This window comes from Rousettus aegyptiacus, unplaced genomic scaffold, assembly GCF_014176215.1.
Source record: "Rousettus aegyptiacus isolate mRouAeg1 unplaced genomic scaffold, mRouAeg1.p scaffold_m13_p_1, whole genome shotgun sequence".
Lineage (NCBI taxonomy): Eukaryota > Metazoa > Chordata > Mammalia > Chiroptera > Pteropodidae > Rousettus > Rousettus aegyptiacus.
This window is the reverse complement of record NW_023416284.1, coordinates 59629633-59649709: the sequence shown is the minus strand read 5'-3', so window position 1 is coordinate 59649709 and position 20077 is coordinate 59629633. Positions and strand designations below refer to the sequence as shown.

General features: G+C 32.2%; 1 protein-coding gene across 7 annotated transcripts in view; it reads left to right on the top strand.

Moving 5' to 3' along the window:
* Positions 1–20077, top strand: part of COL24A1 (collagen type XXIV alpha 1 chain) — a 290158-nt gene that overhangs the window by 48393 nt on the left and 221688 nt on the right. For all 7 annotated transcript variants that reach the window (XM_036235919.1, XM_036235902.1, XM_036235897.1 and 4 more), the window contains 4 exons: positions 2808–2861; positions 9239–9283; positions 13638–13691; positions 14773–14817. In XM_036235919.1, the coding sequence (XP_036091812.1) occupies positions 2808–2861; positions 9239–9283; positions 13638–13691; positions 14773–14817 (198 nt within the window). The remainder of the gene's footprint in view (positions 1–2807; positions 2862–9238; positions 9284–13637; positions 13692–14772; positions 14818–20077) is intronic.

The window sequence follows — 20077 nt, the reverse complement described above, 5'->3', positions numbered from 1 at the left end:
CTCTCTCTCTCTCTTTCATAAAAAGAAACCAATCTTTTAAAAATAGCAACAAAATCTTTATTAGGAATAGGATATTGTTTTCCAGCGAAGATGAATACAAATGGAGTATTTAGTATATATCTGGAAAGCTTTATTTAGACAAGCACTTGATGAATGTGATAAAATTATAAGATGTTTTTGTTTATGTGGTATATATTCACAGACTTTAAATCTGTGAATAACTGTGGTGGTTCCTGGATTGAAAGCTGATCTTTTAATTGACTTATCTAAATTCTTGGAAACTTAAAAAAAAATTATACTATATTAATGGACTTTACAGATATTATATTAACAAATAAAACAAAATTAATCTAAAATCTGAAGAATTTTATTACTGTGATGGAATTGAGTTGACTGAATTCAAATAATGTAGGAAAGAAATGGAAGTTTATTATTAGGAACACAGTATTTTTGTTGATCCCTTAATTGTTAAAAGAAAATATCCTACAGTCTGAGAAACATAAATGCTATTTTTAACTCTTTTCCTGTTTGCCCTGAGATAACTTGTAGATCACAGTCCTAACCTCACCCTGAAAGTTTGCCATGAAATAGCTTGCTTTTATTATTATTTTAGCATTTGCTCTAGTGTATCAATAGTCTTTGGAAACAAATGACATCATTCTATTTATAGCATTCTGTTTTTAGTAGTTCGATTGTTGAAAATGTCAAATCCTAGAAAACACAAAATTCCTATGCTAACTGCCCTTTCCTAAATGCATAAAGGGTTGAAATATCTAAAGATAAGACAATTAATTTCTTACTTAAAATATGGACATTAGAGGCCCACTCTGCTTTAAATAAACTTCCCAAATAAAATATTCACATTTATATCAAATGTTTGGTTTTATCTTTCCTTGAGGTTTTTCTGTACAAAATATAGGGTAGTACAGAATGTGTATGGTCTCTGTATAAATATAGAGTGATTCAACCTGGAAGTTGAGGTTTGGAAGCATGTCAGTCCTTTTTTACTTATATACCAATTGTGGTTAATATTACTTATATACTAATTGTGGTTTATATTATATAGCAGAAATGAAGTAAGATATAGGATTCAATAGCATGTTGCTATTAAGCTTTAAGTGAAATCCAACTTGTTTTCCAGCGAAGATGAATACAAATTGAGAGATATATTTCTAAATGGTAAAATTTAAAAAGAATTTCTTAAAAATTATATTTATATTAAATTGGGTTCAAATATACTGAGAAGGAAGGATATAAGTTATATCCACACAATAAATACAAATAAAATACAGACATTAAATTGGTGGGAGTATAGGGGGATTAGGAAACAACTGAATTGTTTTTAACCATTTAACCATTTTTATAATAAATATATGGTCAAAGCAATGCAGAGGTTAGTCCTTTGACATGTAATATCAACTAAGTAACATCTCTCATAGAACATACATAAGTGTTTAAGTCCTTTCTGGACCTCAGAAGCAAGCAAAGTTAACATCATAGTGATAATTCTTTTCCCATAAAACAAGTGAAATATTATCATTATTATTATTTTCAGATGGAAGAACTTTGAATGGAAATCAAATAATCCACTCATGATCAGAGCTAGTGTAAGAAGACAATCTCCTATTTCCTAGTACAGTTTTCTTTTTTCCTCTATCGGAGTAATAAATGTAAAAAGAAAAAAAAATCTGTATAAATCAGTCACCCCATCGCAAATGGAAGCCATCTTAATAAAACATTGAGAAGACACATTAAAATGACTATTACAACAAATGAAAAAGCCCTGCCTTGTTAATAATCAGAAACATCCTTTTTTCCTGTGATTGTTTGATGACATATTAGATAATGCACTAAAAATGAAACATAGCATAAACAGGTACTAAGGAGTTTAAAGGTTATTACCTAAGTACTCTTTTCCTTTCAAACACCACAATTATTTTAATGCACAATAAATTTGGAAATAGAGAAAGGAAGGGAGGTAAAGACAAAGTGCGCCTAAACAGGTTTAAGATGATCCCCCATTCCTTTTTGATATGTTTTTTTCCCTGTCAATTCACACCATCTCTTCCGAGTCTCTCTTTGTCACTTCTACTCACCAAAGACACTCCTTCCATCTCGCTGGTGTACTTTCTCCTTCCTGCCCCAAGATGGGCTTGCAGTCCTCATCAGAGCTGGGGGAAGGAATAACAAATGGGTCTAATCGGTGAAGTTAGGTCTGTTGAGCCAAGCACATGGCCCTCCAAATAATTTTTCACTGTAGTTTTGCCCCAGTGGTTCGTTCGCACAGCAGAAAGCACGAGCAAGCAGCAGCCCCGGAAGTGGAAGTGCCTCTTTCCATGTGCACTAAGTGAACCCAGTCCTGCTCCCCACAGCCCTGCCTCGAGTTTCCGCAAGCGAAGGCCCTCGGACTGTAGATCCTCACCAAAAAGAGCAGACGGGAGCCTTCTACAGCTGCCATACGAAGCGCTTGCCAAACTTTAAACTCCTTCAGTTTCTTAAAATGTAGTAAACCTTGGAATGGTGGGAATTGGGGAAGTAAGGGCATTCCTGGTGAAAAGAACATCAAAGAAAACAGGATCAGGGAAATGGAGGTAGGAAAGCACAGTCCAAGCATTCAGTACTGAACGAGACAAAGTCTGGGGCCTCAGAAAGGGTCTCCAAAGGTCTCAGGAAGGAGATAGAACTTGAGCCGGTTTGTGAAGATCAGAAATGTTGTAAGATATCAATGTCCAAGATGAAATCCTGCAGCAAGGAAATTCTAATTTTCAATCCTCTTTCATAACATTAAACCTCTATTTTGTTCATAGGGTGACCCAGGCCTTTCTGGATTAATAGGTCCCCCTGGTACACAAGGTGATAAGGTAAGATGTAATTCTGCTTTGATATAATTGGGTGCCATATGGATCTGGGAGCTCCTCAGTTTCTAAGATCTCATTTTGAAGTTGAGCCCAAAGCCAATATTTACATTTTTTTCTCAGTAATAAGAATTAGGATGCCCTTCTAATCCAGGAAAGTGATGTCTACAAATGGTAGGGTTTTACTAAAGGAAAAGTAATCTTTTAGTTAATAATGAGAAAGTCACTGACAGAATATTGAAGCTTTTCCCTTCCTTCCCTTTTCTCTCCCCTTCTCTTCTTCCCGCCCTCTCTCATTTTCTCTCTCATTATATTAAGGAAATAACAGACATTTGAAACTTTGAAGTCACTTTTTAAGTTTTATATGTCCAAAGTGAGGTATACTTAGTTATAGGTAATACGGTTGGCTTTTTTTTAAGGGGTTCTTATTTTATTAGGAAATAATAATCTCTGCCATGATTTACACACACACACACACACACACACACACACACACACACACACAAATGTGAGGCCTGAAGGGTAGAGTAGAAGTGAGGAGGATTGGGGATAGTAACTAAAACACAGTAATTGTATGCATAGGACTAGGCTTTTTCTGAGATAAAAAGGAATACTAACACAGCTGCTATAATTATTTCATAAAATATATTGTGTAGTTTCCTGGATTAACACAAGTGTAAATTCTCCTCTGTATAGTCAGGTTCTCCCCCCACCACCAAACACTGAATTATTGATTCTCTACAGGGGATAAGGAAGACAGAAAATTTCTCTCTAAAGTATTAAGGGCCCCAGAATATTTGAGGGCAGTGTTTGCTGTGATATGGATGTCTAAATACATATAATAATTAGCTGTATTGGTATTTTAGTGTGTTGTATTTTTTTCCCTCTTGGGAGATTTAGGTTGGAGGTGGTAGTCAGGCTCTGATTGCTTGGTTCAAATCCTATCTGCCATTTTCTAGGTCCCATAGACCTTGAGTAGGTTGCTTAACATCTCTAAGCTTTAGTTGCCTCATCTTCAAAATGAGAAGATAATACTCTAATACTCCCTACTTCATAGGGAGTTCTTGGAAACGTGGAATGAGATAATCCATGATACTATAGTGTCCAACAAATAGCAAGCCTTTAATAAATGTTAACCATCAGCGATTTATCTGGTTTTGGAAAGGATCCTTATCTTGTTTGCTTTTCTTCATAACCCTTACTAAAGGGCTGCATTGTGAAATGATGAAAAATGTTGTGATCTCATGGAGTACTTTTCCTCCCGTGACCAAACCACACCATTATTCTTATGGTCTTCAGACTAGTCTTCATCCTAGATGGTACTTAGAATCCGATAACTCCTTTGAGGTTATTGGTTGCTCCTCCCATGGAGACATGAAACTGCAGAGTGATCATTTCTAACAGAATTGGTCTTGGTTTGATTAATGTTACTTAGCATACCTCTTACCACTAAGTATACTGCTGAAGAAACTACTGATGAATAGCATCGAGCAAAGAAAATCTCATAATATGGAAATTATCTTAATTGTTTTATTTGATATTAAATATGCAGCTATTTCTTCCTAAATAATAACACTGCATATGAAAGAAAAAAAAACAACAACAAACTAATCATTACTCTTTGAGGTTAGATGATGCCTGTGGTTCATGAAACTAGCAATCCAAAAAGAGAAACACTAAATAAAGGTTGAGTGGTTATTTTGTAGAAGAATATATACAGAAATGTTTATAGAGAAAATTTTAAAAGACTGATTTTAACCATTAGAGTAGATAAACTATGAAATTGTTCTCACTTAAAGCAGAAGATGTTAAACCCTATGTACGTATATGGGTCTTGGCCCATCAGTATTTTAAAGTATTAAGAACAATATATTCTTTTTGTCTGTGTTAATCTAGTAAAATGAAATAACAGCATTAATTTAAACAAACTGGAACATGGATTATGTATCTTTCACAGACTTCTTTTTCTAATATGATTTTTTTAAACTTTTAAAATCTGGCTTTTATTGTTAAGTAATAGAAATGGATCCTATAGGAGTCAGGGGTCTTGCAGTATTATCAATTATTAGCTGTAACTGAATTTTCTCTAGAGGAGGTTTAGTTAAAAGTATTTAGAAACTAAGTTACCTTCTGTTAAATGAAGCATCTATGGTTTATGATAATTTGACAGTACTTCAGAACTGTTGAAATATTTGAGAAGATTTTGTAGTTTTTTTTCAGAATGTCTACTAATGAAAACTATATGTATATTTTTAAAAAAAAAAGAACAAGTATTGCTAGGAAAAGGACATAATGACTCAATCTAAACCTAAACTAATTTCCATATAGCAGGCTTTGAACAAGTTCCTTTACACTATATGCATGTCTTCCCTTAATATGAATATACAGTAGAAATACATTCCAAATACATTCTGTCATTTATATGAAAGAGGAAAGGACAAGACTGACGATGAGGTAGAATATTCAGGTAAATTATTTTTATGGAATTTACTAATTTTGGTTCATATTTTGAACTGCCTACATCACTTAGAGTTATTTCCTGCAAATGGGAGCCATTCTCAGAGAACCTAGATTAATGGCTCATATTAGCTGCAACCTAGGACTCCTATTCCTTCATCCTTGCAGTTCTGCCCCTAAAGTACTGGATGGATTCTGTAGTAAAGACAGGAACTTGAGTTAGTCATTTTGTAAGTGAAAAATCTCAGATAAGCCCAGAGAAGTTAAGAGAATTGCTCAGGGTCATTCAAAGTTATGGCAGGATCAAGAGATAAAGCTTAGAATATTAAAACCACTGTGTTTTTACTATTTTGTATTATGAGAGATGAATAAGGTGCTTGGGCTTTGATTAATAAGAAATTTATTACATATTTTTATTAAATTATTTTGAGTTATTATAACTTCTAACATTAATAGTAGCTATTTTGTTATGTACAATGTTCCAGTCTCTCTGCTGAGCTCTATCTCTTTTCATCTTAAAACAACCCATTGAGACTGATACTATGTTCACTATGTCATAAGTTAATTGGAGTATTAAATAGTTAAATCACTGACCCAAGGCCGTACAACTATTAAATGGCAAAATTAGGACTCAAATCCAAGCCTGTTTAACATATGACTGTGCTGTTAATAACTTCAAATACTGCTTCCCCATTAATTAATTAGTTCATTAAGCCAAAATTTGTTAGATGTATATTTCAATATTCTATCTCAAGCATGCAAAAGGAAGTAAAAGTCTGTTTTTCATGAAAGCCAAGGGACCAAATATAGTTTTGGATGATAAATAGTAATGACTTCATTACTCCTTTTCTCTGGAAGTATCTGAACATATTAAAATTCTTTTAATACAAGCCATAATCAAGTAATCTTTAAAATGGCTGCAAAAATTTGTGTAGAGAACACTAACAACTTATGAAAACTGTTGAGATAAATAAACAGAAGATTAATATAAAAATATTGTGAAAACTAGAGGTAATATTGAGACAGATAATAAAGCAAATAAATCAGAAGCAATAATTTTTTTCACACCAGTTAACCTTTTGGTTCGCTCCTTTATTTTCTCCTTTTTATCTTCCCCCCCTTTTGACTTTTTTTTTTTTTTTAATAAAAAACTACTATTAACATCTTTTAACAACCAATGTGTTTCCTCATATTGGCTGGTTACTTTTTCTCAACTTAGCTATTTTTATATAACTCTTATTTTCCTAGTAACTAAAGTATATTTTCGTTCCTCACTAAGTGTCTAAATTTGTGCCAAAAAGCAGATAAGTTGGATTCAGAATGCATGCTGAATTGGATGGAAGACAAGAGTCATAATTCTGAACTTGGGCTCCAGATGGATTTTTAAATTGGTTTTTAATATAGCCAATCAGTTGCTATATTAATATTGGAAGTCTGCTATTTAAAATTATAAGAACATTAATAGTGATTTCAGTTGAAGCAATTTTCCTAGGATCAGGAGGATACGTCAGATGGGTATAACTCAGAGTCATTGTGAAATGTGATACACACATTTCAAAACAAATTTTTATGAATACTGTATGGCAATATTTTTCAGAATATCAAAAAATACTAACTACTCTGGTTTTAGTAATAATTATAAAACTGTGAATTCTAATTCTGTTTTGGTGGAATTTTTTCATTTATTTTAGAAAATATTTACATTACATACGAGACACACAATATCTTCAGAAAGTTGGAAAGGAAAAAAATAACTGAAAACATCAAGTGAAATGCATTGCAATTTATCAGTCAGTCAAAAACTATACAGATTTTCATAATCTATTTAAAGCAAGGACAGTAGGAAGGAGCTATAATAATACTGAATGTTAATGACAACAACAATTTTAAAAAATCAGAGTTGGCATGAAATCAGTGCCTGGAGAGAGAAATAAGAACTCTACTCTCCCATAGTTAATTCTGTAGATCAAATTCTCACCTGCCTATTATCTTTGTAAAAATATGCAGAGCTACATTTTACTTTGAGCTGTTCCCCAATCTAAGTGTAGTACTGAAAGTCTAATACAGACACTGCTTAAGGGTTATGCTGTCACCACTGTTACCATCTGCTCTGCAATCTGGTATTCCCACTAATGGTAGGGGAAGCTGAGAACAAGGCAACACAGTGCTGAACTCCCCTGCAGGCAAACCAGTGGTTGTCAAAGTGGTATAATTTGTGGGACTTTGAAAACATCCTTGTGTCCAAAGATATTTCCCTCAGCCTAGCTCTTATGATTGACATTCTAGCAAGCGATAAATGCATTTGGCTAAAGGTATCTTGGATTCCAGAAATTCTTAAAAAATATTCCGTGTCCTCAGAAAATGCTTTATCTGTCTGTCATGTAGCATCATTTTGAGAATTAGTTTATCATACTGTTTATCTTCATGAGAATTGAAAAGAATTACAACAAGAATTGATGGAACCAAAGTAAAAACCGAATATTAATTAAACTGAATATTAGTGGGTCAATATTGTGAGGACTTTGGGACGAAGTTTGACAGCAGTCCATTTTGTACATGAGGGAGGTACGTTCCAAGAGAAGGGATGTGGGTAAAATAGAGAGATTTGAATGATATCCATCCTATATATTAAGTCTCTTCAAGATCTCCAATTATCTGGGATCATTCTTCTATTAAATTTTTTACTTATTTATTTACTTTTAAATTAAATTTATTGGGGTAATATTGGTGAATAAAATTATATAGGTTTTGAGTGTACAGTTCAATAATACATAAAAAATAGTTAAACTCCTTATTCTTAGGACTTTAGGAAATGTATTGCCTTATCCCAAGAAATGCTTACATTCTCATGGCTGTTGATTTTCACCTCATTCTGAAATCTTAGGGTTTTCTTTTTGATCAACTATGGCCATCTTATCACTATTTCTCAATTTTGACAAAATTTTCTCTGCTTATTTTGACCAAAACATGGTTATAGGCCTTTGTAATCCTCAGAGCATTCCTGACATAAGTCCTGCAGTGTTTGAAAATTTTATTAGAAACTTGATATTACTTAAACTATAAACTAATCTTACTACATTACAGAAAATGAATATTTAATGTTGACTTCCAGACAACAGTGCAGTAGCAGCTAAAGAGAAGTATATGAGTGATTTTGATGTTCTTAAATGCAAGGACTATATTTTATTCACTGTGGTATTTCAGCCCAGTGTCTGAATATAACACGCACATGTTATTAGTAAATAAATGAACATTGCTGCTCTTAAGTTAGACTGTGCCCTTTCACATGGCCATAGTGGTCATCTTTTTTTTTTTTTTTTATTTCCCCTATACAAATATAACTGACAGAATTTTTAAGTTCTGACAAAAAATTTTAAAGGTCATAGAACAATTGTAACTTTTCCTATTTTTAAGATTGTTTTACATGGTTTCAGCTTGTGTGGTCGGTTTTATGGTCCTATACTACCAGGCAAAGCAAGTATGTCCTGTATATAAAAGGTACCACTATTGTCTTTATGGATAAACAGTTTATTTACCCAAATTTTAGCTACTTGAGGAAGGTCAGGTATATACTTGAAATTTGTGTCTTTTAATATTTCTGATTTTGATATAATTATGTCTCTTTTTCTTTTTTGTTCCTAATTAGTCACTTATTGATAATATACTCGTTAGAGTTCAAATTCTTGTTAAAATAAATATTGAAATTGAAGTCCCTACATGAAAATTAGATTCTAAGCCCCATTTACTATTGCATTTCTTGGTAAGACAACTTTCCATCACAACAAAAATTGAGACACTTCTATAATTCATGGTAATGGGGTTTTGATCTGTTGTAAAATAGAATTTGTAAATTTTCCTATTGGCATTCCTTAAGGAATGTGTTCACCTCATTTTTCCCCTCAATACATTTACCTTTATCCTTGCAGGGTCTCAAAGGACATCCAGGGCTCCCAGGACTCCGAGGTGAACAAGTAAGTACTTCCTTTATAAAACTCATATCTTTCCAATAAGGAACTTCATTGAGCTTTTTTCCCCACTTACATTTCAATTTTTCTTCTTAATGATTTTAACTGTTTAATGTAGGACAAACTTTTAATTGATTATCTATTATAGTTTTGCTTTTTTATTTTTTGCTTTCATATTCTATACTGACTTTTACTATCTGGCTAACATGTTCCAGAGCAGCAGTTCTTAAACTTTGTGGTTCATAAGCCTTTTTGAGAATCTCATAAATACTGTGAACTCTTTCCTCAAAAAATACACTTATACATGCATATGCACACACAAACACACACTCTCTTGATTTTTTTTATAACAATTTCAGGGGCTTGCCTGTTCACTAAAGTTATCCATAGCTATTAGCTCCCTGACCCTTATATGAGGAAATGCAAATACATTTTAATAACAATCCAAATTAGAATGGCACATCTTTTTCATTATACACATATGTATATATTTAAATGTCAAAATAGTTTTAGAACTATTGTATTTATGTTATAATTATTTTATTCCTTTTCTCTCTCACCAGAAAATATATTATTGTAGAAAAAATAAAGTCATATCTCATGTACACATTGTCAATACAGTGTGTACTAGGCTAGTATGAATAAAGCAATGAAAAGGGTAGGGGATTAGAAATTAGGGTGACAGATATCTTTATTGGAGATTCAGCAGCTTCAGGAAGCCCTGAAGGGAGGTCCAGAAAGAAACGTGATAGAGATTGTCTCTGAGGGAAAGATATAAATTAAGAAATAAAGCCAATATTCTATTTCATTCATGTTAAGTAGGACAGTATATTCTCTTCAGTCCCTGAGGCACAATTTTTCAAAAAGACTAGTTACCAGAAATGGCAAGCAAACTGATATATGTAACAGGTGCAATCTCAGTTTCCTGTGGATTAAATAAGTGCTAAAAAGCATTTGAACATTTATGGGTAAAAATTAAAAGTGTTGGAGGGATTAGTCCCTGAGGAGGAAAAAAATCCCTAGAATACTGCTTTGGTAGAAATGTGTATTTTCCAATGAAGAAAATGTACTACTTCACAAGTAAATGAAAATCGATTTTGTGTCCGTACTGACCAGTTCTCACAACCGCTCTATAACCTAGTTCTGTTAGTATACATGTTATTGTTCTGAGGGTAGTATTCTTTTTAAAAGAATGCAAAATCAATTTTAAAGGTTGAGAAATGTATTTTGGAGTCGTTTCTCACTTTTTATTATTTTTATTTCCAGAAAACAAAGGCAAAATTAATGATAACTGAGGAACAACTAAAATCATTTTGTATTTTAACTATGAAAATGTTGTGGACATTGAGGAGCATAACTAATTTACTAGGAGACATTTACTTCTGGAAAATTTGTAAATATCTATAAATTGGTCAGCAAACATTTGGAAAAGTATTTATACATCTGTGCACACTCTAGTAATAAGAGCTGTCATTTATTGAATTATTAGTTGCCAAACTGTACTAGTGTTGTTAACTACAATATCTAGTAATATAATCATTTATTGACTGTTTCCATATGTTAACTAATTTAATGCTGAGCATCACTAAGAATTATTGCAGTTATCCCCACTTTTAAATATATTTCTACATATTACTCTGTTTTTACACAATCACTTTATGACCTAGATATTATTCCATTTTACTAGTGAGAAAATGGAGATATACGGAGGACCCATTGTATCAGTGCTGGAACTTATCTTACCATGAAGTCTAATTGATTCAGAAGTGTGCTTTAATGCTTCAAGTGAGAAGTGGAATTGGGGGAAGATTCTCATTCCTAATTCCTCCAGGAGCTATAAAATAGAATTTTGTGTCTAAATTCCTCCATTACATCTACAGATTTAAGTGAGCCAGCTTTTTTTTTTAAAAAAACTGTGTTTAAGTCAGAGTGAATTAAGTCATAGTATTCGTTTTATTTCTTTTGAGCTTCTGTGGTTTTCACAGCGATTTTAGGGTATGGTTGGTTTAGAATGTGTTTATGCCATATAAGATTATGCAGAAGGCTTCTTGTTTACTTTGTTTACTGCTATTCCATTACAGCAGAATTTAGCCATCAAGTGGAGTTCTTCTGTGTATTTCTCTGTGCAGCTGGAATGTGTTAGATCTCTACACATTGCCTTAACACCCTCTGTGAAAATCCATTCAAAATCAGATTTCACTTATGACTTATAACAGATTCTTTTTTAATTGGAGTCAGTTAACCTAATTTGGCTAGAGAAGGAATGAAAGGGATGGTGGTTGGCATTTTCCAAAGAGTGACCTACAGAATAAAAACAGCCTTTTTAATTTATTTCAGTTCTTTCTATTGGCATACCTAAATATAAGGTTTTGTGAATGTTAGAAGAGAGGCCTGTACATTTTAGAGTTGGGGCATAAAGGAAGCGGTTATAAGTAAACTCAACCAAATATAAGTTGGAAGGCTTTCCTGAGAGTACCATTGGAAGTTATTTGCACTTCAGACCTCCACTAAAGCGACAGTTTTGAATGGTGATCTCTGGAGTTAGATTTGCTGGTTTAAATCCTGGCTTCCCACTTACTAGCTGAGTGACTTTCCACGAGTGACAAACAGTTTATGTCTCATTTTTCTCATTTGTAAAATAGAGATAACTATACCTACTATAGAGTTGGAGCAATTTAATAAGATAATATATATAAAATACTTGAAATGGTTCCTGGCACATGATGGGTACTCAACAAATGTTATAGAAATAAAACATTTTATGTAATATTAATAAGGTAATATTTAGTACATAAATATGGTTTCTGAAATTCATAGGATATAATCTCTTCACTCGTAGATAGAATTTTATTCTGTAATTGTCAAGCCACTGTTTATTCACATTCTGTTAAATTGTCCATTGTCATGTATAAGTATAGATGTTTGTATGTATATGTATGTATGCATATATATATATATGCGTATGCACACATGACAACTTTCATCAGATTGTCTGTGTTCACATTCAGGCCCTGTTACTTCCTGTGACATCTTGGGAAAATTTCATAACTTCTGTCTGTTAGTTTCTTCAAATGTGAATGGAGAAAATAGTATCAATGTCCTAGATACAAAGTCGATGTAAAATACTTGGCATCATAATTGGCACATAAAAAGTGATAAATGGTAATTGGAGCATGGGAAAGAAGGGAGAGAGGAGGGAGAGAAATGAGACAATAAAATTGAGAAACAGATTCTGAGAAAAATGGAGGGAAGGATATATTAGGAAACTACATGTCTAACAGAATAGGAGGGCAAAAACTTTCAACTATGATCCTGTATATGACTTTTCCTTGGCCTTTTCTTTCCTTAGATTTTTTCAAATTTTAAGGGTTTTATAGTGTTTCTATACCTAAAATGGGGGTAATACCCTTCTGTCTACTTCAGAGCAGATGGACAAAGGGCTAATGTCTTTTATTATCTCTTTTAGAAACAACAAACAGGAAATTAATTTTACATAATAAATAATGAATCTATGAAAATGTCCATACTGTAACCATTTGAGGTGAGCTAAAAGCAGCTCAACATGCATTCTTCTGGTATTTTCTTGCTTCAATAATTATTTAAAAGACCTAAACTCTGAATAAAGTGATGAATAAATGAATGAATAATGTATCAATGAAAGAAAGTAAATACAAATGGAAGTATTTCTTACTGTTATACAGTTATACGGTTAGCAAATTTCTCATGCCTTCCTTGAGCAAACTTTTTTTAAAATCGAGAATGCAAAATTATCAATTCAAAATAATTTTACTATCCAAAGTTACTATATAAATTTTTAGATACCCCTATATCATGATACAGTAATTACCACTTAATATCCATTTACTTAATCAGACTTGCTATAAAAAAAGCTTACCTTAGGAATATTGAAGAGGTTGATTTTGAAGTCCACTTCCCCTTTTAGTCTTATGGGGTTTACGCTCAGACAGTTAAAAAGAGTTGCAAGGTGATCGAGACAAGGAATTCAATCCAAAAGGATAGTGGCTATTATGAAAATGTACTAACTCTTTCTATAAAATAAATGTCTTTATTTATGCAGCACTGGATTTTCCCATTCTAGACCTATAATTATTAATAATCGATGTCTCATTTAGAGCCCTAATCTTAACAGTTTCATTTATTTTTATTTAGTAGTTTTCACTCATTTTCATTTCAAATAGGTGGTCTCTTTCAGATATGCAATGTGCAGGATCATTAGTATTTTTATAGGGTAAAACATTCTTTCCAAACTGGGGTATTATGAATGCACCAAATTTGTTTCCTTAGGCTTTTTTTTTTTAACTTTGTTGTATTGTTTTATTTATTTTATTTTTTATTTCAGGGAATTCCAGGATTCACTGGTAATATTGGTTCACGTGGTTATCCTGGCAGGCAGGTGAGGTAACTATATTTATACTTTTTTTGTTGTTTGTCTTCATTAATATATTGTATATTCTGATTTTGAGAGCTTATATTCAAATGAATTGGTTTATTTATATTAAATAATGAATTACTCATAGCCAAATAATTATAAAATTGAAGTCGTAAAAATCTATAAACAATTTTACTGTAGAAAGTTTTATTTAAAATGGAAGTGGGGCTTGTAAACCTGTTTGATTTGAGATACCTCAAAATTAAAATGCCCAACAGCCCTGCTTCTTGTTTTACAATACTGCTACTGAAATAAAGTAATGGTAAGACTTAAGGCTCTGTATAATAAACACCAGTTTGAGATAACACAGTTGGCGGTGTTACATATACCACTACCGAATACTCTTATCTGAACTGAATTTGTCTTTGAATACTTTTTTGAAAATTTATTCAAATCCTTTCCTTTCCTAAGCTTTCATAAATTTGTTACTTATTCTCGAAATTACTTATTCATTTAGCATACTAGAGAACTAGGTTTATATCTTTCTTATTCTCAAGAATGAGGGAAATAAAAATCCCCCCAAATAATCTATTGTTAACAAAATTTCATATTTTAGGCCTTTAAAAATATGTGGAGTGTATTGCATATAAGAGTCTTAACACCAAATGACGATTTATGTTATCTTAAAAATATAAATATATTGTAAATACTCAAACATAAGGACATTGATCTGAAATTAAAAATGTATTTATTTTTTAAATTATGGGGATGTATAGTAGGTAAATTAAAAACTTAGAAGTGTTCTAAAAGAACAGTTTTCCAATGATAAATAATTTAATGAAAAATTTTTTTGTCTTCGACAAAACGTGTTAATCTACTTTAGATATCTAAAATATATTTGTGTATAGATTATGTACAGTGCCTCTTGGTTTTGAAATTCTAAAATTCCTTGAATATATATAGTCTTCATTCATTAAGTATATAGAGTTTTGAATTTATACTTGTGAAAATGATACCTCTTTACATGACCTTTTTATTAATCTATTTATCAGCAACTCTTTAAAAAGTAGTGTGGTATGATGATGGTGTCTTTTGTTCGCACTAGGGTTTAGCTGGACCAGAAGGTAATCCAGGTCCTAAAGGTGTACGTGTAAGTAGCATTTTCATCATTTCATTAAGTATGCTTGCATAAAAGTAGAATGACATATACAAACTACTTATTATTTTCACACTTTTGTGGGAACTTTGAATGTCATTAAAGTTTAGCCTGAAAAGAATTACATTTGTTTAACATCTTCACTGTTAAGGCCACAGAAAGTAGTCTTATAGTGGTTTTGCATCATTTTTTGATATCTCCTACCTCATTTACATCATTTTGCTAAGTCTGGTGTGTTAGAATATGCCCCAAAACATTGGTAGTATTACTCATACATGAATATATATAGACCTAAGAAATCATAATGAAGAAAATAAACAGGCGAAAAACATTCATATTAGTTTAAGAGTGAGATAATATTATGATACAAAAACTACATACAGCAGAGAAATATATGCAAAGAAGGAAATAAGCTTATATCAAGAACATACCATTGCACTTCTAAACCATTAAAAGACTTTTAGCCATATTACTGTGTTATGTTACATAATGTGCTGCAAAATAAAATCAAAGCTAGTTCTAGGAAAAATTAGTAAAAGTATACTAAAATTTTTGTTTTTAAAATTCTCTATTTTTAATGCTTAGTTATTTTCCAGAATCTACATCTGTGCCTTATATTATCTAAAATACCTTTTGAAATAAGGAAAGCATAAAGTATTTAAACAGTATATGCTCTAATGATGCCTTAAATTTTTTAAATTCTTAAACATTTTCAAATGCTTTCAGATGTATTTTCTTCTTTTGCTTTGCCATCAATCCTGTAAAGTAGGAGAACAGGTATATTGTCTCCGCTTTATAGACTGGAAAATAGTAAACTAAGGAATTTTGCGATTTGACGAAGTCACAGCTGGCCAGAACTAGAACCAAGCAAGGTCTTCTCACCTTTAGTTCTGTACTCTTTTTGCTCTCCCATGCTGTATCTATGCTTGCAAAAATATGAGGGAGAAAAGTCATGTGTTTTTTTTTTTTTTTTCTTATTAGAAGCTTCACTAAAAATAAACGTTGACTGATTCAGGAAGCAAGAAGAAATAGGCTTTGGGGTTAGAGAGGCCTACTTTTTAATTTTTTTTTTTAAACCCTTCATTTACTAGCTTAAACTCTCTGTGCCTCATTTTTCTTATCTTATTAATGATGGTAATGAAACTTACCTTGTAGGTAGTTATGAGAATACTGGAGCTTAATATTCTTAAAGCACAGTACCTAGTGCATAGCATACACTTTTTAGGCAGATTCTATCATTGTTATTGAAATCGGGAGTTTCTTCGGTGCATGACCTCATAATTTCAAAGTGTTGTGCAGTTTTTTTCTTACTACATTTTCTCATTTTGCTTCAGTGCTTCCTATAACTTTTCTGAGTTCTTCTGTATAATATTTTGCATTTTAATCTACAGCATTTTGTTGTTGCTTTTTACCTCATTTGTACTGAAAATTATTGTCTAGGTTGTAACCTTTTTTAAGTTGTATTTTTAGTTTTTAATGGCCAGCTTGATAAAAATATTTTATAAAAATATATAACCTTTTTTATGATTGATTTAATTCTTTAATTTTCCCTTGGGATTGGAGAGTATCCTTATCTAGGTTTCACATTCACAAAGGGTCTCAAATGTAGACTTTTGACGTTAACTCCAAATGTGGTTAAAAAGATAAAAATCACAAAAACAAACTGACAAGATTATAAAATGTTTTTCATTTAATTTGTATTCTGTTACTGAACTATACCACATGCTATGCACTATAAATTAACCGGCACTATTATTTGATTGCATGTTTTGTTAAGATATTTACTTTTTAAATGTAAATTTAAAACAGACTGTAATTTTGTAATCATCCTTTGGGATTTCTTTATATAATAATATACTAGGTGCCTTAGAAAGTAGATGTCTACAGGGCCTCCTGACGTTTTAGTGTCCCTGTTGGTGACACGAAATTGCCTCTAACTGGATATACAATCTTCAATTCAAAAAGCAAAAGCATTTGTGTTGATATTTTTTTAACGTTCTTTGTTTCATTACACACTAAGCTCTAATTTAATGATAGTGTTTTGAGAATAACCACAACCCTGTATGATTTTTTTGATGGATGCTCCTGACATATTTCAATATAATAATTACCAAGAAATCTTTATGAAACACTTATGTAGTTATTGACAGCATTGTTCTCTTTAAAATCTTTACTTGTAAAATGTTGTGCTTGTACCCTCTACAGGCTATGTTGAGTAAAAGTTTGACTTTTCAACTTCTGAGTTCTCAATTATTTAGTTCCCTGATAAGTGTACACCAGTTAGAGTATCTTTTCCTTTTATTTATAAGCAAAATTCCACTTATATAACAAAACAAAAACAAAACAATTTTAACAAAACAATTTTAAACAAAACAAAATTAAAACAAAAGCTAACTTTTTTAAACTTAAAGCCATCTGTAGCTCATGATTCTGAACATACATGCAGCTTGTCATCATAATCCTAAATGTTTGGTATCAGAAATAGTTTTGGATGCTTTATTTTTAAATAAACTGTCCCCATCCTCTAGATTCTGATTTTCAAGCAAACAAATCATAGGTGTTTCACTATTAAAGTTAAGTAAAAGGAACATTCTTTCTCTTTTTTTCTCTTTTATTTTACTTTTTGCTTGGTCATACAATCTGTAGAACATAGGGAATTTTAAAGGTGTTTTTTCTTCTCAGAGAAAATGCTCCTCTTTCTGTGGCAACATCTGAGTAACTTTCACCCTTAGGAACTAAATTCCTTACAAGGTTCTTATTTCGAGCAACTTAGAAACAATTCCTGATTACTTTTTAAAAAGATGTGGTAAAATATACATAAAATTTGCCATATAAAGTGTACAGTTTAGAGGTGTCTTAATTCAGGCTGCTAAAACAAAAATATCAGAGGTTAGATGGCTTAAACAATAAATAGCTCTCAATTCTGGAGCCTGGGAAGTCCAAGACCAAGGTGCGGGCAGATCAGGTGTCTAGTGAGGGCTCACTTCATGGCTTGTAGACAGCCACCTTCTCACTATATCTTTAGATGGCCGAGAAAGCAATCATTTTAATCGCTTTAACAGGCATTAATCCCATTCTTGAGGTCTCTACCCTCGTGCCCTAGTTACCTTCCAAAGGCCCCACCTCCAGATACCATCTTATTGGGGATTACGCTTCAACATAGGAATTTTGAGGGCACACAAACGTTCAGTTCATAGCAGGAAGCATTAAGTACATTCACATTGTTTTGCGGTCTTCACCACCATCAATCTCTAGAATATTTTATCTTCTCAGACTGAAACTCCAAACCTATTAAACAATAACTCCCTGCTTTTCCCCACCCCTAGCCCCTGGCAACCATTCTACTTTGAGTCTCTGTGAATTTGACTACTCTGTGTACTTCATTTAAATGGAATCATACTTTATCCTTTTGTGACTGGCTTATTTTTCTTAGCGGGATTGTTTTCAAGGTTAATGCACATTATAGCATGTGCCAGAATTTCCTTCCTTTTAAAGACTGAATAATATTTTGTTGTATGAAAATACCACATTTTGTTTATCTATTCATCTGTTGAACATTGCTTCCACCTTTTGGCTATTGTGAATAATGCTGCTATGTTGTACAAATGACATTCCCTTTTATAAAACCTGAATTCTCTTTTAATATACATTATTATAGAAGAATTTACTCTGAAAAGCCACCCATTCTCTGATTCAAATAAGTAGCCTTTATCTAAGATTTAGATGAAATGGTCTCCCATATAGATTCTTAAAATTTTTTATACCTCGGCTTTTCTCTGTATCCATAAAATCGTTCTTCTCCCATCTCCATTTCAGCCTCTGGGTCAGTGATAATTTTTCTTTGTTTTTTCTCAGAGCTCTAGTCTACCTCTAAGGCTCTTGACCTGCTTTCAAGTCATATATCTATGAGCTTTCTGTGAGTCTCACATTTCTGATTCCCTGACAAGATAATTGCATTTGAATGCATCATCATCAAAAATTCAGAATGACTAACAAAACTTACCCACTTTCTACCAAATTCAGCTTTCCTATATATTTGTTTTCTATATTTCTGTCAGTCCAACTATAAACCTTAGAATCATCTTTGCCATAATCTTTAGAGACCTGTTGACTCACTGTAACCCTAGTGAATTTTATAAATTGCAAATTTGGTTATATCAAAATTATTCCTAGTTTTTTTAATGACTCATAGTATTAATTCCAAACTCCTATTATTATATATAAGACTTTTTAAATGATATGGGCACTGATACCCTTTTCAACCCCACTTTTTGTCTACCAACCACCTACAACTATTTATAGTTCTCTACAGTGTCATTTCATTCCTATTGATTGATGGCATATTACTAGTCCTGTCTGGAATGCCTTCAAGACTCAGTTCAAATGTTGCTTCCTCTACAAAGCTTTTCTAAATCTTTCCTCTAGATAAATTTGGTTATTCTGCCTTCAGAGTTCCCATTGCATATTGTATTTATCACATTGGCTATCACATAATTATGTCACAATGATCGCATATTACAATTATTTATTTATGAGACCCTATTTCCTAATAAACTATGAACTTCTTGAGAACACTGATTTTCGTATTCATCTTTATAATTACTGTTCATGGCACACAGTGGGCACTAAAATAATGTTTTGTGAATCAGTGATCTAAACTAATATTTCTTTAAATTTGAACCATTGAAAGTGCCTCGTAAATAGGTTTTCTTATATTCACTGTTTCCTGTCATGTAGTTTGTATCCTGTCAACAGATTAATACTTTAGAAAAACAAATTGACATCAGGGCACTCTCACAGTCCCTCAAAGTCAGTAGCTTCCAGTTGTCTAAAATATGTAATCTAAAATTCTTAACTTGAAATTTAAGGCTCTCTTTAATCTGCTTTCTAAACTACTGTACAGTTTATCTGTTAAATTGATGAAACAGGTTATTATTTGCCATATGTGAGATATAATTAAAGTATGTTAGGATAAAATACCTTGCATTGCTATTTTGTGTACTCCTTGTTTCTCAGACTATTTGTAATCTTCACAAGGGCGCAATTGGTCTTTGCTCTCGTCCAAAGCATCTTACACATAGTGTTGTCAGTTACCATTTACATACACTCCCTACTAAGTTCTCTCTGTTATACCTCTGCTTATTGTAATTGTTGTTCTTGCAGTGTTCTTTCTCAATCCTGTTTATCAAAATTTTACTGCCTCTGTACACCTATCTCAAGTTCTAGTTTCCTTTGGAACCATCTCTGATTGCCT